This window comes from Anguilla rostrata, chromosome 10, assembly GCF_018555375.3.
Source record: "Anguilla rostrata isolate EN2019 chromosome 10, ASM1855537v3, whole genome shotgun sequence".
NCBI lineage: Eukaryota > Metazoa > Chordata > Actinopteri > Anguilliformes > Anguillidae > Anguilla > Anguilla rostrata.
The window spans coordinates 12,923,243-12,949,675 of NC_057942.1; the positions used below are offsets into that span (position 1 = coordinate 12,923,243).

Consider the following 26,433-nt stretch of genomic DNA (forward strand, 5'->3'; position numbering starts at 1 on the left):
CGTGTGCCCGGGGAGCGGCGGCGAGGGAGAGACCTGTCTCCTGTCAGTACCCTCAAGCTGCAGTGTCTGTCTAACAGGTAAAATGGTGGCTTCGCGCACGGTATCAGACACATCTGGCGTGGTGCGCTGGAACAAATAACAAGGGTGTGTTTGTGTGTGGGGCGGGGCGGGGCCGGGGTGGGTGGAAGGCCGGGTTCGCAGCTGTTTCTGCTGGACACTTTCTGGGTCCAAGTTTGCATTCCCTTGCTTTGCCAGTCTTAGGGAAATGGAGGAATTTGAACCGTTTTAATTTTTGCTAAAGCTTCAAGCGGCGGCGCCTGTTTCTCAAAGGGAGTCTTTCTTCTGGCCTCCCAACCCGGTGTGTGGAGTAAAGGCTTAATGGAGGGGGGTGGGGGGGAGGGGGGTGGCTAAAATGCCTGAATTGCTCAACTTTTCCCTCAGAGGGGCTAAAATTACACCACCCTGGGCTGTGCCTGTGTGGAGCTGTGCGGTCCATGGCCTGTGCTGGGTATAGACTGCAGCGCTTTTGGCTCTGAAGCTGGGGAGGAGGGGGGCTTATCTGAGGCGCACACGCCTGCCCCCGTGGTACTGACAGAGAGGTCTCTGTCGGCCCGAGCGTCGTAAACAGGAAAACCAACCGCCATTAAAATAGAAGCAAGGATCCAATCACTGTCTTTTCAGTGAGCAGGTTTTTCCTGCTCGTTATAATTACGTCCCCCCGAATCTGGGAAGGCCAAAAAACACAGAATCTAATTCTGAAGGCCTTGGTGCTGACATGTGTCATAAACACACTTCTCTGACTTTTTTTTAATCCTTTCTGTATTCCCAGCATGCAATATTTTCAATCTTGATTTTTTTCATGCAGATTTACGTAAGGTCCCTTGATGAGTTCCCTCCTAATCCGCGGGTGATTAGAGGAGGAGCCTGACGGAGCCGCGGAGGTTAAGGCTCCGCCTCCTGTCTCGCTCTGCGGGGCGGTGGCCGGGGCAGACGCGTGTTCGGCGGGGCATCTGTATGTCAGGAGACGCCTGCGGGCATCGGGCCCTGCGCCCCGGTCCTGAGCCCATTGTTCTTACCCAGGCGTCTGACGCTAACAGGAGAGGACAGGGGCTGTGCGCGGTGGCCACGCTGGGACACAGGAGTCAGCGCACCACGGAGGGGGGCGGGGGGATAATTAGGACCACATGCTCGTTCCCACAGCGCCCAGTCATCCAGCATTTCTCCTCTTCGGTCCAGGTCTTGTGTTTATGTTCCGGTTTAGGGGACCATATTGGCAAGCAAGTGCTGCTGGGGTGGTGTACTCTCCTGCACCTCTCCCCCCGCGGCCTCTCCTGATTGGTCAGTGAAACTGGGTCAACACGAAAAAGGCTTGTCGCTCTCTTTGGTCTTTTGTTTGTTTTCAGTCAAGTGTAGCTGTCACAGGCCTTGCCTGCCCTTACAATCGAGAGGTGCATCTGAGTCTTCTGTGGGAGGCTTTGGCTGTTATTGCCACTCCCCCTGTTGACCAATGAGGTTGCAGTTACTTGAATAACACCACTTTACTAGAGTGTGACCTGCGGTGACATGTTTCATAAGAGAGGTTGGAATAACACTGGGACACCTTTACACCGGTTTCCCCCCCTCTCAGGTAACATGGATCATTTCCAGTCCCCAGGAGGTAATGAAACATGTGACCCTTGGGTCACAATGGGAGTGGCTGTGGGTAGTAGCGTGCCCTCACGTTTAAGGAGCTGGACCTGTTACCCAGAGGTTGCGCGTTCAAATCCCAGCTGGGGTACTGCTGTAGTAACTCTGAGTAAATATGTAACTCTAAGTGGAAAGCAGGCTGTTTAAGGGCATCTGCTGTTCAGATAAATAATACAAACCCCCTCATAACCTTGTCTTTGGAGTTTGAGCTGCTAGCGTGAGCTGTAAAATTAAAAGCGCTATCTGTTAAAACAAACAGGCTTTATTTAACGGCGGCTTGGAGCGGCGCCAAGCCGAACAGCTTCGCCGCGCTGATTTAAGAGTCGCTCTCCAGTCGGGCGGAGTTTACGAAATATTAAGGGCGCTGAGTGGTCACCCCTCTCAGGGTGAGCTCCAGCAGCCGGTGGCCTGGTGCGCGGCGGCTGAAGGTGGCAGAGCTGAAACAGATGCGTCTGCTGGCTCTGTGGTTCCCCCCCCCCACAGGTGCGTGGCCCAGGCTGCGACGCCGCATTCGTTTAGCACATCACATTTAGCATTAGCATTTACCGCGCTAAATAAAGGGGGGAGGAAAGGTCACTTCGGCGGGTCTGCCGGCGGGTCCCGCCGCCGCTGTCTAGCCGTCTTTTGAAGTCGCCCGTGCCCAAATCAGATCAGCTCCCCCCTCTCTAATGCGATTTCAGCGTCGCAGCCGCTCCTGTTTTATGGGGAAATGGACGGTAGCGTTTTGTCTGGATGTTTGTGGAAGCAGGCTGGCCGGCGTGTGGCAGTTTGTATCCAGGATGTGTTCTACGTGATCATAAAACCCCCGGTGTGACTCATCGATGGGCGTGAGTCGCAGTGTCTGTCTGGCCCCGGGGTTCTCACTGAGGTAAGCTGTTGTATGAGAATCTTGAGGCTTCGAATTCTCTCAGTGAGCAAAGGGGAGGAGACGTAACGTTATTATTGCTTCTCTAAACCTTTGCTTATTTCACTGACACATAGCGCTTTAATCAAAGGGTTCCATGCTTGCGTAAAAACTATTAATGTTGGTCTGGTTTGCTTTTATTTGTGAATAATTTCGTTTAACGCAGGTGTGCTCTTGCAATGTAGAACCAAAATGCTAGGAGGCCACCAGGAACTGCCTAGCATGACGTCTCTGACTGCATGTAAAATGGGGATGCATCTCCCATGTAGGCCTATCCCCCGCGTGGTGGCTCAACATGTATCCCCCACTGAGGAGTCACTCCACAGTCTGGTGTGGAGTCCTGCCTGTGTGGGTGCTGGCTGTGGCTAGTGGCCCCACAGACCAGCAGCTCCTCTGATTTGTCAGAGGATTTCGTATTTAATGAGATGGGCCTTCAAATACAATCAGGTCTTATAAATGGGGTGAAAATGGGGAAATAATGTTTGGCTAAAAATGGGTTAAATGGGTGTGTGTGGACACATATTACACAATGTATTGCCTTTCAGGAACATATAAAATGTGTTGGTCCCTCCTGGTCATTTTGGCTCAAGTAACGTTAGTTAAAGATCTTGTTGTGATAAAGTATTTCTCTCTTTTTGATGAATTTGGGCTGTTTTCTCGGCCCTTCTTTCAGTGCTCTAAGGCGAAATGAAAAAGAAAAAAAAGAGCCAGACTGCAAATAAATCCTGCCGCTCTAAACCTCATCTCTCTTCCCTCAAGCCAGTTTTTTTTGAAAATAGCACTCCACTGGCTGCAGAGAACCGTTTGTTTTCGCTGTAACCGTACCTTTTCCGTGAATGGTTTCGGGCCTTGTAGGTGTGAAGTCTGTCTCCTTTCGGGAATATTCCAGTTGGACACAGTCCACAGAGTTCTGGCAGGATTTGCTTTGTTTTGTCAGCCGCCCCCCCCCCCCGCGTCCCATCACACATTTAGTATTACTGTTTTTGTGCTTGTTCATGTGCAAGGCGATTTGAGTACCAGCTTTTCAACCGATGCAGTGGAGTGTGCCGGTTGAGAGGGAGAGAGTCTGCTCTTCTGTATTACCATGCCTATTGCTACACATAGCCGTTTCACTTTTCAGAGAATCCAATCCCACATCGCCACTCTCTGAATCATGCAGTGTTTGGATGGAGGCAGCTGATAAAAGAAGCTTTGATTTTAAAATATTTTTTAAATCTGTGTATCTATACGTCCATTTATCTCTATTTTCAGAAGGATCAGTCGACACTGTGAATCTTGATTGGGGCAGTGGAAACTGTGGCCGGCAACCCCACAGGGTGGATTGAATATTCATTAAATTTAAGACAATGATTTGGCAGCTAGCAGTATCCAGTGACAATGGGACGGGCCTATCAGTACGATTGTATGTTTCAAATTGGAAGAAAAAGCCGAAACTGGCGATGAGAACTGGTTGAATAAAACTACGGGAAATGGAGACCACAAAGCAAACGAAAGAGACGAGAGCAAGGTGGACTGGGTGGAGGGCAGTGTGTAAACACGCAGCGGTGGTGGAATTGAGGAAGTTCCGGTGGCTGTTTGGAGGAAGGGCGTGTACAGTAGCACCCCAGAGTGCTGCTGTGTAGATTTCAGATTTAGTGCCCTCAGGTCTCTGTCTGCAGCTCCTTCTCCACAGATGAGATCCCACGTCCCTCCCCCACACGGGGCGGATGGATAGTGGTGCTGGGGTGGGCACGGGTGAGGGGGAGGGGGGGTGCACTGGAGGCCCCCTGCCATTCTAAAAATAGCCCACGCTGGGTCCTTGAGGGCCCCTTGGGAGCGGCTCCGCGGCGCATTGCATCATGGGTCCTCATCGAATGCCCGTCCGTCATCTCCACCTGTGCGGCTGCCTTTGTGCTCTCTCTCGCGCGCGCGCCTGATTCGCCGCGCTCGAGAGGACAGCTGCGCTCGACATCGCGCGCTGTCAGAACGATCTCTGTGCGTTCGTCAGCCCCGCAATACAAGCGGGAGCGGCGCAAACCGGGCCCCAGGCCAGAACCTCAGAGCAGAACCTCCGAGCGCCGTTTAGCCACACTGGCTCATCTGTGCGCTGCGCTGCATTTTATTCCCTTAGATTCAGAATTCAGATTGATCGGTTTCAGCTGGGATCAATCCCGTCTCTGGGGAACCAGGTGTTCCTGGATGTGCAGGTGAATGGGGCAGGGGGGATTACCTTTGCCAAGGAGTTTGCTTTTAAGAGATAGCTAGCTGGCTTACAGTGATCCTTCCCGCTGGGATGAACCGCCCTCTTCTTCTCCTTTACCGGACCCTCCTGGTAGATATTCCACTGCACGCGTGCTCAGGATATGCAAATGTGTGTGCTAATGAGGGGTAAATGTTAGTGGAGTTGCATTAAACAACATTAATAGAGAGCATGGGAGGAGAAGGCTGCTTGTACAAATACACAGCCTGCAGAGAACTGGGAGAAAAGGAATTGGGAGGGAGGGAAGAGGGGGGAGAGGAGGAACGGTCCCTCGTGCGCGCTGAGTAGCATCTGAGGCTTTTTGTTTCCTCCTTTCCCCCCTCTGTATCAATGTCTCTTCTGTTGCATTCTGGGAAACTGCTAGATTGGCCGAGTGTGTATGTGTTTCTTTTGGTAATGAACCCTTTGGCTGTGCTCAGCATTTGGCTGCGACTGCCACGACGCTGTCGCATAATAAACCAGTAATCATAACCGCCGAGGCCTTGTTTGCCAATCCCGGTATGGAGGTCAGATTGGCCGGCTCAGAAACACCCCTCCTGATAAGAATGTCTTAGTCCTAAGAGGTTTACGAGGCCACAGTGGCTCTTTCTTCCTTTCCTCTGCAGGCTTTTGCATGTGACTTGTGCATGGCCTCGCACTTTGCGCATGGGGTCTCTTTGAACCGTCGTCCTACGGTTTTCCTCTGTGGGAGGTGTTGACCTTAACGAAACTGCTGCTCACTGCTCAAAGGAACGGGACTATCCAGCGCCGTCCTTTGTACCGTTTGGAAATGAATCAGCCAGTTTCTGCATCTCAACACTATTCTTTGGTTGGAAAATGGAAAGATCTTTAAGTGCTTTTTGTGTGTTTTTTTTTTTTTTTTTTTTTTAACATGCATTTCAATACTTGTGTGGTGATTTTGCTTCAGGAAATCTCTTGACCCACTGTGGCTAAAAATACTTTCTGTTCTTTACGGAGTATTGACACAATAATAGGAGGCTATAGTTTGTGACTATCTGACTCACTCCTGAAATGATGCCAGAGTGGCTGCTGTATTGCCCGGGGAGGTAGTGTGGCAGAAAGCGTTCTCGATTCTTGCGAAACCCTGTAGGTTTTATCCGCACATTTTGTACTGTGACCTTTTGACCTCTGGTGTAACAGAAATGAGTGTGGTGGGGGATGTTTTCTGCTGGTGAATGCGGACATCAATCAAAGTCAGTCAATTTGAATTTATGTAGTGTTGCACCTTTTACCTCAATGCCCTAAATTGTAGAAAATGGAGCATATCTATTTTTAACTCTAGTCCTCCAGTTCTGGTGTTATGTTTTCTGTTTATAACCTAAGTATATATCACCCAGGCTATGTGGAGTATAAATAACTATTTGATAATTTGATTATTATTATCCTTTCTGATTTGCAGCGCTTTTTTCCTCTCTTCCATTTTCACCCATTTTTTAATCTCTATTTGCCATTTGCTCATGTCTCAGCTAAGCCACCCACGCTTACGCAGGGAACAGTTGGAAATGAAATCCACTCTGATGCATTTATATGTTAGTCAGTGGTTTAGCGTGACATGCTACACTGTATACTACAGGAGAGCGAGAGCCTGTGAACAATCTCTGGAATCTGAAGGTGTTGCCGCTTGTTTACCTGAAAGAGTGTAGTCTTCAGCGACACATTTATCACGTTTGCGGTAAACATACTGATTGAAAAATGATCAGGCCTTGTTTCAGAAAGTCCCGGTTGTTGTTGTCCTTTTCACTGCAGTGTTTGGTCATGCACGGTCAGCATTGTTTGTACTATGCCGTGGTCTGCTGAGGTTGGTCTTCATTTAATGTCTCATTGGGCGAGCTGTGGAAATGAATTATTCCTGCAAAAGCAATGACGTGATCAAATCTCATGTTTAGAGTTAATTTCCAAGGAGATGCTATGTTGGACACCAGCTGTAGGTGTCATGTGACCCCCTTGATGTTTCTGGACCACACCAATGTACCCCCAGAACTGGCTGGGCTGCAGAACAAGCAGATGTTTTTTGTTCTGTTTCAGACTGGTACAAAACCCACTCCCACACATTTTTTCAGGTGTGGGCATCAGGGTCAAAATCTAGAGCGCAGTTCATCTTCGTCATCATCTTCTTCAGGGAATGGTTGCAAGAGTGAGGGGGTGGAGTTTATGGAAAAAGGGCAGTGTTTAATTTATGGACACTGCAGTATGTATGTATGCAGGTAGCTTAAAAACTGTATTTGTTTCAGTTACCATAAGAACCAGCTCTTGGGCTCACATGAACTATGGCTGACCTCTAAGGTCATCACCTGTTAAATGTCAGAAACGCTGAAATAATCTGTGCTGTTGATTCAGTGCTAGAAGGTTCCCAGTAACACATATGTCTCTGCCCCTTACATGAGGAACATATCGCTATGAGGTTAGAGAGGGGCTCAAGGTCTTTTGTCTGTGTGTGTGTGTGTGTGTGTGCGCGCGCACTCATGGGTATACACACGTTGGTCATGTGTGTGCGTACTGCCTTTGGAACTGTGCATGTGTGTATGTGTGGGAGAGACAGAGTTGTTGGGTCTCTCACCTACAGCTCTCTTTCTTTAATATATGTGTTCACTTTGTGCACAAATGAAAAGTGCACCTGGAAGTGTGTTTGACAGAGGGGCGGAGCTTCTCCCCATTTAACCGCCCGATCCATCCACATGTACAGCTGCCTTTGGCAAACCCTCCACCAGCACAGCCACCACTGGCGACCCCTCCACAAGCACAGCCACCACTGGTGATCCCTCCACAGGCACAGCCACCACTGGCGACCCCTCCACAAGCACAGCCACCACTGGTGATCCCTCCACAGGCACAGCCACCACTGGCGACCCCTCCACAAGCACAGCCACCACTGGCGACCCCTCCACAAGCACAGCCACCACTGGCAACCCCTCCACAAGAACAGCCACCACTGGCGACCCCTCCACAAGCACAGCCACCATTGGCGACCCCTCCACAAGCTCAGCCACCACTGGCGACCCCTCCACAGGCACAGCCACCACTGGCGACCCCTCCACAAGCACAGCCACCACTGGCAACCCCTCCACAAGCCGTTTCCATGTTCACAGAAACCTTTCCCACTGGGAAATATGAAAATCAATTTTCACTTGTGCTAGTGCCCCACTTTTACCACTTCGCTGTAGCAAAATTTAATAAATAAAGAAGAAGAATTCTACATTCACAGCTTTGTCTTTTATTAGTGTGGTGCTTTTAGGCCTGTGTTCTTTTAAGTGAAAAAGGGCTTGAGCATTTAGGCCTATTCCCATCTTCAATGGATAACTGAATGTAAAATGTGAAAAATGGCCTGTATTTGCAAATTGCATCATTCTTGTTGTTTCTACTTTAATAAAAAATGGAGAATAGTCCAGATGAACATATACAGTATACAGGCTTTTCACCAAGAGGAGGGTTTTTTGGAGAGAAATGGAGCTGGGCTCCAGATGGAAATTTTCATTTCTCAGCATGGGGGGGGGGGGGTTGGGACCACAGCCTGGGCCTGGGGCAGTTGCCCCTTCTCGCCAGTGTTTGTATGGGAAAGCTGATTTCCAGTGAGGCGTTTGTGGTGAGGTGTACAGTGACGTGCAGCGCTGCAGACAAAGCTGTGGGAAGCCTGGAGAGAGTTCAGTTTCATCCTCCCTGGTTCATACCGTTCCTGGTTCCGTACCGCCCATGACTCCAGCCCTGAATGCCACTGCGGTTACATAACACACGTAGTTATAATATACACACTGTTGCAGGATTAATGCGGTTATCGGCTTATAGAGAGAGAGAGAACGAGAGAGAGACAGACGGAGAGGAAGAGAATGTGCCGCATTGTTCGGCTGATTAGAAGCCGCCAGCCGGGCCAGCCAATCAGGCGGCGTTTCAGTAAAAGCCCCTTATCCCGAATCACTCAATTACAGCGGGGGGGTAACGAAGAAATTGCATTAGCAGCTTAAATCCGTGCCTCGTCCCAAGGAGATACCGGAGAGACGGCCTCTCCTCTCCTCTCCCCTTCTCCCTTAAACCGAGTCTTTTAACCCAAATTGAATTTATTAGCACGGGGAGCGTGGAGGGGAGAAAAGCGCGACCGCCCGTCCTCGCGGGGCGGCGGCGGAGTTCCCGCTTCGCCTTATCCGATTAAGCGGTTACCGCGGCGTCGCCCTGGCCGGGGAGCGCGTTCGGGTCTACGGGCTCGTAGCGGGGCCGGGTCCCGAATATGAGCGCAAGCAATCCCCAAAGTGCGCTGCGCCCCAGAGCGCCGATCAGGCTCCTTGGAACCGTGAGACACCTGACACCGGAGGTAGCCCAAAAAGGGGTCGCAGCCGGGCCTGGGTTCGATTTCACGGTGCGTACTAGGCGAGGAGTCATATTCGCTGTTACCGCCCAGCGGGAATCGAAGGTTGACGGAAGGCTTCTTCTTTACTTGATTTAGAGTGTTGTGGTGTTACAGGGAGTATGTTTTTGTGTAGTTTAAAAATGGTCATAACTGATGAACTGAAAAAAACATTTCTTCAGAATTAAATGCAAATATTTTGGTTTTTAATCGCTTGAAGAGAGAGATAATCCGCCTAAAAGGGTGTTGTTTGGTGACAGGGGGGAAGAGGGCATAGCCTGACACCTTTTATGGAGATAAAATGGTTTCGCATGAACCACCCCACCCCCCAAAACAAAAACAATTCTAGAACACAAAGTGTGTGTGTCATTCTCCGTTGTTTGGCCCTGTCTGTTTCCCTGAAGTTATGACTCTTTTAATTTAATTACTGTGCATTTACTTTGATCATTAAAAATGGTAAAAAAAATATAGAAGAGGTCTAATTAAATTGACCATTTATTAAACAGACATTTCCTAATATTCCAGTCAATAGAATTATAAATGAAAAATATTTGGGCAGAAGTAATGCGTATGTGTGTGTGAGTGTGTGTGTGCTTGTGTGTGTGTGTGTGTGCATGTGTGTGTGCTTGTGTGTGTGTATGTGTGCGTGTGCACGTGTGTGTGTGTGCGCGTGCGTGTGTTTGTGCGCATATACGTGTACTTGTGCATGTGTGTGCATGCGCGCATGCTTGTGCGTGTGTGTGCGCTTGTGTGCACGTGCTTGTGTGTGCGTGTGCACGTGCTTCTGTGTATGTGCATGAGCGTGTGTGCACCTGCATGTGTGTGTGCACCTACTTGTGTGTGTGCAGGTGTGCGTGTGAACAGTGACCTTGGTGCAGGGCGCAGGGAGGGCCGGTCCTCTGTTTCCAGTGGGAAGCAGATAAAGCATCGCGCGCCCCAGCCAGCTCTGCCCGGGAACTTCCTGTTCTCTGAGCCCCATTGTCAGGCAGGCTGGCCTTCAGGAGAATCCCCGGTAATTAGGACCGGTTTCATCTAGCTCGTCGTGCACGTCACATGACCATTTACATGACAAAGTGGATTGCGTCTGCAAATCCTCGGCCTGACGGCCTTTTTCATATCTCAGATAAATGGCTCGCTCATGCTTAACCTTGACACAGGGTGAGGGGGAAGAGTATAACTGAAGCACTGTAATACAGTTATTAAATTTCTATCCCCTTATTATCATACGCCGTTTAAAGAGCTTAACCTTAGCTGGGTTCTTAGCAGGTCCTTAAGGAGACTGCTGTGTTCTGCGGCTTTGTTCTAAGTACGTGTTGTCAGTCTGAAGACGTGCAGCATTAATTAATTTGAGTGTGCTTGGCTGACGCTACCGACTCCGGGCTCATCGGCTGGCCGTGAGCCGGAGGAAGAGGGGGAGAGAGGAAGACCAGCCGGCGCTCCGACCTGCCCTCGACTCCTCGGGCAACCGAACCCCACCACTCTGGCGGTGTAGGGTTTCGGAGGCTGGTGAAAAGGCAGAGCTTGCGCACGCTGGGCTCAGATGAGCGCTCTTTGATCGCGAGGGCCGGATAAGGAAAGGCTCCTCCCTCCCGCGTGAGCTCCTGGTCGCCTTCCCTCCGCCGGAGCCGGGAAGCTCGCCTGAAAGCGCCGGCGGTTTGGCTCGTCAGCACGGGCGGGCGCGTCCGTACACTGGCCTACCGCTCAGGGAGGGGTGTCACTGAGGGGAGAGAGAGAGAGAGAGAGAGAGAGAGAGGGATGGAAGGAGGAAGAGAGAGAGACAGAGACAGAGAGAGAAGAGAGAGCGAGACAGAGAGAGAGAGAAACAGCTAGGGAGACAGAGAGAGAGATATATTGCTGTAGGGAGTCTAGGAAGGGTGTCTGCCTACCTCTCTTCCTCCTGCCTTCAGGCGAGCAGCCAATTAAACCTGACCAATAAAACCAGGAAGTGGAATGTGCTTCCTCTTTTCAAGGTAATCTAGGACATGGGCTTTGAGAGAATAGTTACCAGCTCCCCCCCTGCACCTCATCTCCTCCCCACTGATAAAAAGAGAACTAAAGCAGGACCGTTATGAAAGGAAAGCTGGCTGTGTAACATTTGGGATTTGTCTGTCAGAAGAGTAACAGCTTTCCTGTGTGTCTAAGGGTCATGTTTGTGGAATAAGCGCTTGCCCCCTCCTGTTGTTTGCAGATGATGGTCTGGTATCTCTCATTAGCTCACTGCTGTTTGTCGGTTGTCTGCATGGGGCTCAGTGGGCTCCACTGTCTTAACAGGGCCTTTGCCAGTAATGGAGGCAATGTACCGTACTTTTTTGACTAGCTTTTGTTTTACCTTGCAGTTGCTCAATTGCTGCTGTATAAAAAAAGACAGTTTGTCCCTGTCGTAAACAATGGGTTATTCCATAGCGAGTAGTTTATTGGAATGCTAAATGTTATTAGTTTTGTCGGTTTAGTCAGCTGTGACCCATTGATCTCCTTAACATTAGCCCTGGGAACGGCTAGTTTCACGACCCTCTACACAATCCCCAGGGTTGCTGAGGAAAAAAATGATCACAAAAACCATTGTGTATGTATTTCTTTTAATCTTAACATGCCGTTATTACCAGATCCACTGCCATTATCAGATAACAAGGGCGGAAGGAGGTTTTCATTTAGAATTGATATAAATCAATGAAGAAATATGTTTATTTTACAGCAGCGGTTTCCACCACAGATGTACTGTGGGTAAGTGCTGAGTAAGCACTAGGGTCCTTCATCCAAGCTGGCGGGGCTAAACTGAAGGCAGCCGGTGACTTTGAAGCCAGCTGTGCTCTGGGAAAGCCTGTTATTGTTCTGTAATTGAGTGCAGACGAGACCCAGGATTTATCCACACACACACACACACACACACAGACACACACACAGACACACACACAGACACACACAGACACACACACACACACACACGCAGACACACACACACACAGACACAGACACAGGGGCATCATTGTCTGCAGCAGGTCTCCCAGCTGCTTCCTAGGACCCCAGGTTTGTCCAATGCATTGCCTGTAAGTTCTGTTCTCTTAGTGGTACTAACACAGAAAAGGAATCCCCAAACGCCTGGTTATCTGCAATGGTTAGGGAAGTCTAGGTGTGTCCTTGACAGCTTCTTGTTATCCTTTTCATTTTATATGACCTCAGATGGTCTCTACTTGCCATTTAGGCAGTCACAGTATTATCTCAGAGAGGAGACGGTTACCGATGTTGTTCATCCCACCTCCCGATGGCACTGTCCCTCCGGAACGCGATTTTTCCACGTCAATAGCTCTCTGTTTTTTTCGTGAATTTATTTCCCCGATTTTCTTAGCCTGTCCAGCGCAGTGGTCATTTCCTCCTGCAGTGTAAACAGAGAGCCTCTCTCTCTCAAGGCCCTGTCTGTTTGTTCAGGCTGAGCCGCTCTACGGGGCCAGGGCCACGCTGCCGGCCAAGCCCGTTTCCTCCCTCTCGGGTCGGCCTTTATCCTTGCTCAGTTCCGGAATCCTCTGCACTTCCTGTTTTCTGAAAAAAAAGGGCTATATAGTAAATTAGGCCTGGTTGCCATTTTTTTCCATAAAATTTTAAAGCCCAATGTTCTTATTAAAAGTATATTTTGAAGGTTTTAAAAAAACTCACAACTTGAGAAACAAGCATAGATTGTAAGAATGCGTGTCGGAGGGTATTCCAACATTGCTGAAATAAAAAATAAAAACCCGATGGTCCTGAAAATCTGAACTTAACCCGCCTTCATATTCAATTGCAACGACTACTTGTTGGATCAATGCTCACCGGAAATTAAATGAGCGGGAGATCTATGGGAGACGCGGTCCCTGCTCGCCGCCAATAAGCGTGGAACCGAAGAGCGGTTCTTATCCCGGGGCGCGTGCGACCCGGGGAATCAGATAATGAGACACGAGACGCGCTTTTATTAGACGGTGGAACCGCGCCTTCCCCCGGCCCGCCCGTTAAACGCATCCGTCTGATGAGAGGCGTCTGTCCGAGAGAGTAATGAAACCTTATCTGCGCCTGTCACGCTCGGGAGTGAGGGGGAAAGGGGGGCAGCGGGGGGGTGTGGAGCACAAACAGTGACCCTGCCAAACTCCCCTGCACCTCCCTTCCACCGGCTCTGACCTGTATCCGTGCGGGATGGGCCGTTCTCATTGGCCGGTCCTGTTTGCTCAGGGAAGCGGTTGTGTGAGGAGGGTGAGGAAGGGCACCTGTGGCGGCTCCCAGCCCTCGCCGCACTGGGCCCCGCCCGGCCGGGCAGATGGCTCGCACCCTTATCGCCGGGGCAGAGGACAACAGCGCAGATAAATCAATGGAGGAGCGCATATCATTGATCGCTCTGGCATTGTGTGAGCCAGCGACCCCCCCCACCGCCCACCTTCCCCCTCCCTCGCGTATCTCCGATCCCGTTCAATATGCAGACTGAGCAGAAAGGCGGCCACCGAGCTGTTCCTCATTTTCTTAATAATGGATCCCCGCGGGGTGGTTTCAAATATAGGGGCTTTAGAAAAGAGAAATAAATAACGATATATAGCCCCCTGTTTGAAATGAAGAACAGTGCTGGAAAAATGTTGTCAGTTCTGGAATTTTACAGAGCAAGAGGCCGGTCTTTGTTTACCTTCTGTCTCTCTTGATTCACATCCTGGGGACCTGCTGAAACCGTAAACCTTACCCAGAATCCCTATGACACAGCAGTCTGTCAAACATTGTATCGAACTGAACCCGTGACCTCTGATTCTCCTCCCATAGCCACCATTCACATCTGCCCTCGTAACCAGGAAGTTAAGCCCTTTCCTATTCGGTTATCAGCATTCCTTACTTAAGTTTTCTCTCCGCAGCAGGCGATACTGATGAGCGTACGTCCCCGTTGTGTTACTGAGGTAAAGGTGAGCAGTTTCACGGTCTGCCGCTAACCTTCAACCTCCGTTTACGATATCATCTTCCTCAGTCTCTCCTCGCTGCAGGGGGAATGAGGTCCTTGGTCGACTACCATCGATTCGCGTGTCGTCATATTTGGAGTGTTTCACATTTAACCTACTTTCCTAAAATATGCAGCTCTTCCATCCCCGCATAGCCTGAAAAAATACCCCACCCCCATTGTCTCCCAGGGCCCGTCCTCCTGCTGGATGGTTTTGTGTAGCTGCTAATTGAATGAACACTGAGGGAACACACGATGAAGATTTAGCCCCCGTCTCCCACACAGATTGTACAGAATAAAACAAACATCTCCATTCGTACGCCGCCTGGCTGGAATTACCTCAGCGGTGCTTTGTGACACATTAGAGGTGGGGGAGGTAGAATACACGCTGTTGATTTAGTGTTTCGGTGAGATGTGCCGCTTCTGAGGAGGTATTATGTGACTGCCACACAAAGGGGATTTTTATTTTTTTTGCTACGTTATCAAAAAATACATTCATAAAATAAACTTTAAAAATTTCAATCATGTTTTTTTCCATTCTCCATTCTGTTTAATAGCCCAGTTTCCTTTTGATTTTTGTCATATCACTTGCCTATTTCTACCCTGAAAGGGCTAGGAATCCCTATTAGACCCTGATGGAAAAAGCCCATGGAGCAGCCCAGAAAAATCCTGTCCTCTGGATGGATCTGGTGCAGCAATATAATGCATGTTACCGTTAGCATTAGGAAGCTTCTTCTGTTACCTCCCCTCAAAGGGCTGTTGCATGTACCAAGGATTAGAGCTAGAATAGAATAGAGAGTTAATACTCGCTAGTCAGCACGAAATGCCAGCACGAGTCTTTTCATTATCAATGTACCTTTTTGTTTCATAACATTTCCTATTTTTTTCTTTCCTAAATGATTATAAGCCTACACATAAAATGTCCAATGGTAGTTCAACTCTAACAGTGGTAATTCAAGTATTAACAGATAACATTTGGTCCGACTCTGGAATGTGGGACCAAATGTTATCTGCTAAGAGTTGAATTAACACTGGACATTTTACTGTGTCATAACAATGCCTCCTTTAAGGAGTATTGTGTTCCTAGAAGGTTGTTCATTGCCTTTGGCAAACTAATAGGCTTTTGAGAAAATACAGTTGAACAGCTTTGATGTTGTACTTTAATTTATGTGTGTATACATGTATTTGATTTAGCGCAGATGTCTGTCATAGTGTCACTGTATAATTAATTGCTTTCTCAGTAATCTCTGCTGTTTCAAATTTGCAGAGTTGGTATTGTGTGACACCTAAGCTGTATAGATGATTGAATGATGTAATTATAATGTTGAAAAGTTGAAGTCCTCACTGCAGCCATAATTTAATGTCCTCAAAAATGATGAATTGGTTAAAGAAGCAGTCTCAGGCCCTTACGCTGTCTAAAGCGTAGACAAGAAATGACCCACAAAGTGTTTTCATAACAATGCACTTATGTGAGGTCAATTTAGGCGAATAAAACAAGTCTATAGTGTGGCATCTTGAGGCGTGAGTGTGCTTATATCCTTGTGTAGTGGTACACTTGGGGGAAATGAATGAACTTCATTTTGCTGGTTATGACTGCTGACCAGGCTATATCTGAACAGGGTCAATTATTTAAGGCCAATTGAAGGTGTTCCCACTGGCCCCTTGGGATGGATGGGGGAATTACAGGGAAGAGACGGGCCCAGCCATGTGTGCTTTCCGTTTACCGCCACACTCCAGACTTCCCACAACGAGCAGCGCTTATTTTCCTGTCCCGCCATTCATCCGTTTGCGCCGAACAGCGCAGACAGGTTCCTCTTTCCTCTCAAAGAGAGTGTCACGGGTGTCGCCGTGGGAACGCAGAACAGCCAGATGGAATGTGGTTTTTTTTATTCCTTCTTCCTCCTTTTTTTTTTTTCTTTTTTTTTATGAAGGGTGTTCGGTGCCCTCCTGCTCCACGGCAAACAGGGGTGATTTACGCAGCGACCGCGCCGCTGTACGTTTGGCCTGGCCCCTGTCCCAGATTCACCAGACTGCCTTCCTGCTTCTGCTTATCACTCCAGATAATTGCCCCGCAAAGCCGGGAGATTACCCCCGAAAACGGAGCATGTGGCAAGCAGTCCCCTCTAATTGGCTTCATTTATTCATGGTTCTGTTTCTGCGGAAAACACGGGAGCGAAGCCCGTACGTTGTTTTGGCTTTTTTTAATCGTTTTACTGCACCCTGGGAAATCGTGCTAATGCACTGCTGTCTAGACAATATGTGTCTTCTTAGCCTCTCGTTGCACTTGCCAACTGACTGACATTATTTATTTATTTTTGATTTATAAATTTGTTTCAGGATAAATAGGTAGATATACTAGACATCCCATAACAGCTGTTCATATTGCTGGTCTACTGTGTTCCATCTGACCGCAATGGGAATGTTCATTTTGCTGTGCTGGGTTGAAAAAAAATCTCTTCCCTTGCTGGAAAACAGTGGCACCAAATGTATTCAAATGGTAAATCTGGCCGTTTAACCAGAGACTCATTTGATTACTTTATCTGCATACAGGCCCTGTACTTAAGATTCTTAGCATAATACAAATACCGGTGATTTTCCACCATGTTTTCTTCTGTGAAGTAAATTGGCTCAGAATGAGATATCTACAATTACTGTTCAGGAAGGTCTTTCAATGTTTTTTTTTTTCTTCTTCATTTTTATTATCTAGCAGACGTCTTTAAAAACCCAGGACCCCTGTACCCTCCCCCCCACCTGCCGAATTCCTCTTAGGAGCACACAGAGCCCTTGTGAGACAGTGTCTCCCCCGGCCGTTTTAAAGGTTTAATGAAACCTGCGGCAGGCAAAGGACAGCGGAGCGCATCCAATTTATCGCCCTCGTTCAGAACCCTCCCTCCCGCCCCCTTCTGCCGTCTTATTAAATCTCAGCCGCAAAGCCCCGCTCTCCCAGTGCATGAGAACGCCGAAGAGGCTAATATAGGCGTGGGGAATTGGCGATGATTTTGAAAGCCCTCCTTTTTTTTTTTTTTTAGCTACCCACTCAATATTTCTCTCTATGGGAATTGGTGGATTAAACGGAACTCCGGAGGGACAGAGCAAACTGTGGGGCTTTTTGTTGGGAAACACGCCGCTCCCTTCGGTGCCGCGGGTTCCTCTTCCCCTCTCCTAAACGTGCCGGGCGTGATGCATTGTGCAATGGTGTGGGCGTTCGCCGTCGGTTATCTGTCAAACGTGCGATGCCTGCCCTCGCAGCGCTGGGCCTGTGTGAACGCTCTTAATGTTTCTGCCTGCTTTTAAAAAAAAAAAAAAAAAAGAAACGCACATGGTTTTCCCCTTGTGGCCTCGGTAATGTGAAAAATGTAGCGTAGCCGGGACGCTGGTTTTAAAGAGAGGGATCTTCGGGCCGGAGGGGGACGGGGCGGAGCTCGCCCCGCTCCTCGGCTTCGGCGTGATTCATGGCTCCTGTGCTGAGGAGGCTGCGGTGAGTCACGCTGCCTGTGCCAGGACGCATCAGGCTGGCTGCGCGCCCCAGCGCTGCGGTACAGGCCCGGGGGCTCCAGAACAGCACAGTTACAGCACAGAGCACGCCTGTACACTCCAGCACACTCTATCACAGCACAGCTACCTCAGTGTAGCATTTGCTGTGGTTCAGAGTGCACCAGCGCCGTACAGCAGCACTCGCTGATACACTGCAGCACAGTCAAGTGTCCACTGCAGCACAGGGCACTGGTGTACACCACAGAGCCATCTGCCACAATAGAGACACACCAGTACGGCGAAACATGCTATTATGATGGTGCACACTGATACCCTACAACACCTTTCCATACAGCACAGCCGATGATACTTCTATAGAGCACAATATGCTCTGGAAAAATGGAGTATTCTAGTACAGGACGGTACTGATTGTTCTCATGCACTAATCACGTTGTAGTGCACTCTGCAATGTACTGTGGGAGCTGGCCGTCGTTCTAATAATGCTATTTGCCTCAAGTAAGGTACCTCAGATGCTATTTCTGTTTAAGTAAATAATACACATGTAGAGGCATTATTTTAGTCCTGCCACAGGATGAATCATGCTGGAACAGGGTCATTCCGTCTTCTCATTACGATCCTGTCTCAGCGCTCTGAGGAAGTGTGTATGTGATTAAGCGCTAAACCGCTGCGTAGCCAGCCCACAGCTCTGCTGTCCCGCCCACAGCCTAGCTGTTGATCGTCTGACCACGAACCCCTCGCTCCTGACTGGTTGCTGCCATTTTGAGGGAGGCCGTGATTTGCTCCTGCTCTCTTTGTGAGGGCCAGTCGATTAGCCTCCCCGGACGTGTGGGCAGCGAGCCGCGCTCCACACCCCATCCACCATCTTACTGCGTAATCCCACCGCAGGCACTGTAAGTGCTCCTGGGTCTGATTGTGGAGCACAGAGGTAATAGGAGCTTCCCCTTATCCCTCTCCTATCCTCTCCTCTTCTCCTCTTCTCTCCTTTCCTCTCCTTTCCTCTCTACTCCTCTCCTTTCCTCTCTTTTCCTCTTTTCCTCTCCTCTCCTCCTCCACTCCTCTCCTTTCCTCTCCTCTCCTCCTTTCCTTTTCCTTCCTCTCCTCCTCTCCTCTCCACTCCACTCCTCTCCTTTCCTGTCCTCTTCTCCTCTCCTCCCCTCTCCTCCTCTCCTCTCCTCCCCTCTCTTCTTCTCCTCTCCTCCCCTCTCCTCCTCTCCTCTCCTCCCCTCTCTTCTTCTCCTCTCCTCCTCTCCTCCTCTCCTCTCCTCCCCTCTCCTCTCCTCTCCTCTCCTCTCCTCCTGAGGACTGCTCTGATCCTGCTCTCGCGTGGCGGGGTCTGGAGGCGCGTCCTCATCAAGGCCGCCTCTGAGCCGTGTGATCCGGGCGGAGCTGGGGGGCCCCGGGGCGTTCGACCCAGGGGGCCGCGGGGCACGGACACTTGAAAGCTCCGTCTCCGCGCGGCGCCCCTGGGGGAGCGCACGGGGTCCCCGGTAATTAGCATCGGTGCCGAGCGCCGATTAAGGCCGAGGGACCTCTGAGCGTCTGTCTGCGCGGGGGGGCCCGGGGGTCGCGAGCGAGGGGGGGCAGAGCTGATTGGGACCGCGTTAGCGGGGGGGTCTCGTGTTTGACGTGGCAGTGCCACGAACAGAGAGAATATTCTTTTTCGCTTATGAGAGCGTGTATGAAATTAATGGAGCCGCCACCGGAGCCAGATATCCAGGGGATCATGGTAATGTGAAGCAGGAGGAGGGGGAAATCTTGTCAGGTGAATTGAAGTGAAAGTGGTAAAGGTTAAAGATACCTCTGCATTTAACTGGCTTTTTCAGCAGTTTTTCACCTCTATCTGATGAAGACCATCTTCTTTTAGCTCTAAAGCTGTAGTGAAAAAGGCCATTCTATACCAACACCTAGGCTAGGTCCTGTGTGATTCCATTAGCAACCATGACTTTATTTTTAACAATATACATGAATTTACACTACATAGGCAGGTTGTTTGAAGACTTCCTGAGCCTGTGACCCATATGTAATTATTTTTTACTTGCAGTCAAAACAACTGCCTGTACACTCTGAAGCAGTGCATGTAACACGTGATTGGTTGTAGTGAATATCAGTTTAAAGAGCAGTAAGTTATTTTTTCATGTCTAACTCATGGCCCACCTTGACACATCCCCCGGTTTTATTTATTTATTCTAAAATTTCTCCTTTGTAGCCCAAAATTTTGGAAGCAGTGATACCTTACTTCCCTTATAGTTCTTTTTGTCTCTGCCCCTATCTTTCTCTCTGTAGCTGTTTCATTGTCTCCAAGTGCATGCTAGTCTGTTTGTGCCCTAAGGCTATCAGTCATGTGATCTGTCCCAAGCAGTTCTGTGTTTTATATAGACCTGGAGGTTGCCATAAAAGCAGAGAACCCCCCGTTTCTGCTGTGTGAGTTTGTGCTCATTTACCCGCCCATGTGACCTGCCCAAAAACGTCAGGGAGAGAAAGGCAACGGCCTGGATGGTGGGTGGGGTGGTTTCCACGGCAACGGGGTTTAACGGCCAACCTTTTACGACCAGCGGGAGAGGGGCTGGTCTCCCGTCAGCAGCGCTCGGTAGGAAATCTCGGGGCTTGAAAATCAATCAAATTACCCAGCTATAATTTTTTTTCTTTTGGGTGGTGCGCTAAATTGATACCATATTTATCCACATTTGGTGCCCTTGGGATTGGAGATTGAATTTGGATGGTAATGGGAACAGGGTAGCTTGACTAGGATGACTGATCCCCTCTGTTGAGGGCCATCAGATAGAGGAGGCCTGCAGGGTCGAACCGCTGACAGACTGACAGACTGATGCTGTTGAAGGAGCAGGTTGCCCGCCCTGCCCCCTCTTTGTTGGTGAAGGCCCGCTAAAGCGATCGTAGCGGATTGAGAGGCTGTGGGTCCCCAGGCACTGAAAGGCGGAGCTAGCTTGAGCCAATGTACTGACATGACTCTGGACTGCATGTGTGCTGCTCAGGACATTATACAGAATGAGCTTTATCCCCAGTTGCTATTGAAATTTGTATAAAAACTACAGCGACGTGGCTAGGAAAAAGTTAGCATTTTAATTTGTGAATGACAGCACACAATAAAAATGTGAAAAAGAATAAAATAATACAGTAAATAAGTATGCCTTTTTTGGGGGGAGGGGGGGGGGGCACGGGGCATGTACATTAGCTTTGGCTTGTCTTGCATGTTCTGAGTCTCCAGGCCGGGGAGGGGATGGGTAACAGGAGACTCCTTGTGCGAGTGGATCTGCGCTTCGCATTTGCCTGTGTGTTCCTGGCAGGGCTCTGGCTCCTGAAGGTCATTGAGGATTTGAACACAGTGGCCCAGTGCTGAAATGCGCAGGGAAAATGGCTCCAAGCCTTGGTTCTGAGAATGTGCTGACTCGGCACAGGGTACAGATGCGCTCCTGGAAATGTAAAGAATACATTTTTAATATGCAGGACTGTATGGCTGACTGAAGGGACTGTGGACTCAAACTCTTCTCAGAGGGGCTGCTGGGGAGTGCACTCGGTTAAAGCACCGCACGTGAGCACCGTGGTCTTGGATCGAATCTGGCCCATGCTGCTGCCGACCATGGCCAACAGCCCTGCAGGGGAGGGCACACAGTTGGCTTTGCGTCGCCCGAGGGATGTATTGGAGGGATTCAGTGGATATATGGCAGGGGTTCAGTTAGCGGTGATAGCAGTGGTCATTGCTATTTTGTTGTGTTTTTCCACATACTTCTGCTTGTATTTGCAAATATTTTTAGGGATTATATTCTTAAAATTGCAGGAATTAGCTAAAAACCACTTATATAACCTTCAACAAACAGTTTATCATTTTTGTTCCTGGTTCATTTTGAAATGTGTTTATTTTTTAAAATGTTGGCACCATACACAATTGGCACATTTGGTTTCTGCCAAAGTGTTTATCTTTTTAATTAATTCCTCTGGTTCTGTAGTTTTGAACATGATTGGACGTTTCTTTGTCCCTCAGTGAGTATTAAAGACTTGAAAGACTTCCAAAGATTTGGGCTGGTTTGTATTCTCCTTTTGTCTCAGAAGACAAACCGTTCATCATAACAAAGGAAGAATTATGCGTCTCTCAATTGAGGAATTTTACAGCATAAAAATGTAATCATTTAGCCGCTTCTAAATTATTAACAAGCGGAATGCTTAATTGAGCCCAATTATCAGTGAAGGGAAGATGTGATTTCTTGATGTTTTTTGCCTCAAATAGCCAGTAAATTAAAAAGGGCCACTAAATTTCTAATGAGTTCATTATATATGGCTTTAATTGAGAAAGGCAATTAATGGTCCATAGCATGCCTTGTGACGTTTTCAATTAGGCCCGTGGCCTGTTAAAAAACAATGAACAGAGGAATGAATGAGAGTTAGGCCATCATTTTAGATGTCAGAGAAAGCATTTGTGAAGGCTTTTGCTCTTTATTGTGTGGTGATTGTATTGAGTACATGTTAGAGGATGCTTAGTGTCTGCATTGTCCTGCTCTTTGTACAGAGCTCTAGAAGTAAAAAATTAAGAGGCTCCTGTCAAGATAAGATACCTTAGCCATTATAAATCTGTGCTCACAGCATTAGTAGGAGTATTTTTTAATTCCCAAGATAGATAACATGTCTGCAGCATCTGTGCTATAAACATGGGAGGCTGTACCATGCATTATGTCCCTGGCTGAAGATTTCTGAGAGCAGGATTTGTTACAAACACAAAACAGGCACTGATTGTGTTAATGTTCTATTCTTAAACTTCAACAAATATATGGCACAGCACATATGCATAATGCCTGAAGGAAGGGTGATGACCTTTCACCTTTGACCCCTGGTGACCTCCCCCCCCCCCATATGACTTGCAGATGCCAGCTTCAGCGGGACGCCGCCCACGTACGGCTACGACGCGGACCGGGCGGAGGAGCAGCGCCGGCACCACGACATGATGCCGTACATCGACGACTCGCCCTCGTCCTCGCCCCACCTGAGCTCCAAGAGCCGCAGCAGCCGGGACACCCTCTCCTCGGGGTCTCTGGAGTCCTCCAAATCTGTGAGTGCGCCCCCTCCCGTCCTTGTGCGCACCCCAAACTAAGGGTGCTGCCTTTCTGTTTCTTATTGGAACAAAAATAGTGAACTGTAAAGAAAACCTTTCATTGTTTCAGTGCTTGAGGGTGAACCCAGAATACGCAGCCCCTGCTTTTCTGTTGGTTCTGCTCAGCAGAATAGGCGATTTGATTTGATTTCATTTCATTTGCACAGAAACACAATAAAAGACATAAAAGGATACCAGAATCATGCATGAAATACAAGACAACTGTGTGGGAGAGGAAAGAAAGCCTAGGGGGCTTATAAGAGTCCTCTCTTAAATTATAATACATGCACATTGAGCAGGAAGTAAATAAAATCACGAAGAATGTGATGTCCTTGCTGTTCTTAGTTTCCATGTCATTCCTACGGTTGTTAGCTACTGACTTTTACAGCCCGGTTCAATGTGTAACGCGAGTGACACAATTGTCCACTGATCTGTGAAGCCCTCGGTTTCTCAAAGGTGAATGGGAGGAACCCCGGACCCCCCGCCCCGTCCCTGTCCCCCATCCCCTTTGCTGGCCCTGCTGTGGTGCCAACGGCTTATCGCTTATGCCCCATCCTCTTCGACCCCTGTCCCCGAACACCTCCCCCGACTCCTTTGCTGACAGACCATCAGAAATCAAACGGATTGATGTCTGTGTGCCTTCAGTGAGTAATAGTCCCTGACTGGGAATAATTAGTTTTCTCCGAGATCTTCAATGAACCTTTGACCCGCCCAGGCTCAGCTCCCCGGCAGGGTTTAATCAGATCTGCTTCCTCAGCCCTTAGCCGATCCCCCGGAGATGGCAATCCCTCTGCGTCTCTGTTTACCCCGAACACACCGCGCCGAGCTGGACAGGGATTAGCTCAGCAAAGCCTGTTTGGAAATGGAATCCTCAGGTAAGCCTGGTGGATGTTTACCAGAAACCACCTCTTGCCACCCCCCCCCCCCCCCCTCCCCTCGACACATTATAATTTTTTTTTGCCTCGCTGTCAATTGCTAGGAGCTGCAGTGAGTTTGGAGCTCTTATGGACATTTTCCCATGTTGCCAAATGTTCTGAAAATGATGGTTTTTACTGGGGAGGGGAGTACAGCGAAAGCCTCTCATTTTATTGTCGAAAATGTATTTCGACCTGTACTACCTCATGACATCCTCCGTACTCAGTCACTCCCCTGACATAAGCAAGCTTTCTTCACAGAACAAAAGGAATGCCAGTTAGCTATCTTGGCCCCGCCCCCTGCCTCCCGCCTACTCTAGCCCATTGTACGAAGAGGCCGAGAGGGGCGTGTCTTTTGCCGTATACCTTTATCCTGTATGTTAGGCGCCCTAGATCTGACACATGAAGGAGCTCCCCGCTTTGCACCTCTCTCATTTTGAGTTGTGTCGCAGACGAATGAACTGAAGAGACAGGGCTTCTGTGAAGTTCTGACAGTTCCAGGGTAGGTGTGCTAGTTTGTCTGTTCTCTTTTGTGTTTTTTAGAGAGCTGTACACCTGCACACAAAGACAGATTCCTGGTCCTAAACATTCCCCCACACATCCGCACAATCGAGAGTGTTTCTAATACCAAGCAATGTGTGGCCAACTGAAGCACCACCAGTCGCCATTATTCAAACATGCATCTATGCTCCAGAGATAATCTGTAGGTTAAACACCTTTTCTCAATGTAGAAAAACACACTGGCAATCGTCTTTTCATTTATTTATGAGGTGAGCCCAATGTGGAAAATCAATTAGCTTCAGTCAATGTTGCAGTTGCTATTGACTTATTTTTAATTGGAATCTAAAAACATTTCCGAGCTGTTTTAATCCATTCAAATTGTTCTTCAAATATCCAATATCCTACAATTAGCCCCCAGGTTGTTTGCTAATGATTTAAACCATTGCTGATTTGAATTGTCTGGCTTTCATAGTCTTCAGTTTTCGCCTGTGGTGGGTATAGAAAATGATTCTGTCAACAGTTTCATCTGGTAATTTCCCTCATCACGTTTTTCTGTGTGCTTGTTGAATGTACAATATTGCTAATGCAATAGTGTAAACTTCCCTCTGCAAATTTGCTTTGTGTGCTCACAAAGGACACAGTCAGTGTCTGCAGCTGAAGGTTTCCAGGAAGAGGGGGCCAGATCATTGTCTTTAAGTCTTATGATTGTGAATATTTTATGAATAAATGTAGATAAATAAAAGATGACCGTCTGGAGGGAGAGGTCCCGTCCTGGAGGAGAGCTTCTGGCGAGAGGATCATAAACGCTTGCGTGCCGTCCTCCCCCTCTTCCATAATTTACATGCGCTCGCTCCTGGTTGTCAGATGCTACAACAAAGCGTTCAGATTGTCCTTTTTCATTCATACTAGACACACCTTGGTTTTGATTATTTATACATTTTTTGTTTTCTAAGGATAAATATGTAGCATATGCACTGTGGCTGCCCAACCCTGTTCCTGGGGATCTACCATCCTGTAGGTCGTTACTCCAAACCTAGCTAAGCACAAATCAGTCAACAGATAGAGATCTTGTTGAGCTACTGACGAGTAGAATCGGGTGTGCGAAATTAGAGTTGGAATTAAAAACCTACAGGAACAGGGTTGGGCAGCCCTTTAAGGAAGCCAGACACATGTCCAGGGCTGTTTTCCTGGCTGGCTGGTATAACTGGCCCTGCAGGGAAACATGCGAGGGATCCAAAACCAGAAGGGTTTGGTTCTGCCCCAAGGTATTTTGGGAGAGGGCTCTCAGTTTCGGCTGCCCACAGCGACGCATTCAAGCGGGGTGGCCTTCTCTCGCATTCTCCCCCTGCCCACCCCGACCCCCCCAAATAAACAAACATCAGGCCAAATGGAACTGCTTCTCAGTGCACAATAATGGAGGTGCGGATGAGGAAGAGGTCGAGCCGTTTTCAGACTGGCCGTGTCTCTTGGTTTTCTGTGACATATGCTGTCTCCCATACCTGTGCGGCCCGTGGGCCTACCGAGCCTGAAATCACAGACTGGGAGCGCTCCCGCAGTCTGCCCCCCTACCCCCCACCCCAGCCTGGGCGCACACGCTAATTCAGTGCCTGTGGTGGGAGTTTCGTGTGGAGATATGAACCACGTTTATTTTCGGCGAGCGGCGTTTGAGCGGAAGGCGTTTTTGTGGCGGCGTCTCTGAAGCGTCTCTCCGGTCCTCCTCCTCCTCGCGCTGACGGAACGGTGAGGCGAGGGTGCACAGCGGGGGATCCACTTCCTCCTAAGCTCTTAATTTCCTCATTAGGTAGTGCGGATGGCTGAGTGGATTAAACCCCTTTTTCCCTGGCTGCGGGGAAGCTGGAGAACCGAGAGAAGCCTGCTGCAGTGGCACTATCTGCGATTGAGGGCTCGAGCCTTAAGCGGCTAGCTTGGCTCTAACCCTTGTCCTCCCTAACCCCGCCTCTCTCCTTCCCCCCCGCAGACCGAGCTGGACCTGGAGAAGGGCCTGGAGATGCGGAAGTGGGTGCTCTCTGGGATCCTGGCCAGCGAGGAGACCTACCTCAGCCACCTGGAGGCGCTGTTGCTGGTGAGTAGACACTGGGACATCTGATTGGCTGCTTCTGGTTCTACAGGTCTGGAGAGGGCGGGGCCCCGGCTCACACTCCACAGGTGACCATAGCGCATATTATTATATATGCAGAAAAGGCAATTACCGCTGTCTTAGTCTGTCCAACATCATAGCACTTTATAGCGTAGGGTTTTACTGTAACTCAAAAGCCATCGCGTGTCTAATGGTTTCATATCCACAGCTGAGAAACATGTTACGTAAC

The 26,433-nt window shown here is 49.0% G+C and overlaps 1 protein-coding gene across 1 annotated transcript in view; it reads left to right on the plus strand.

The window, feature by feature from the left end:
• si:dkey-91m11.5 (PH_BCR_vertebrate and RhoGAP_Bcr domain-containing protein) overlaps positions 1 to 26,433 on the plus strand; it is an 88,991-nt gene that overhangs the window by 25,576 nt on the left and 36,982 nt on the right. The window contains exons 2-3 of the mRNA XM_064354210.1: positions 22,465 to 22,649; positions 26,085 to 26,189. Coding sequence (XP_064210280.1) covers positions 22,465 to 22,649; positions 26,085 to 26,189 — 290 coding nt within the window. The remainder of the gene's footprint in view (positions 1 to 22,464; positions 22,650 to 26,084; positions 26,190 to 26,433) is intronic.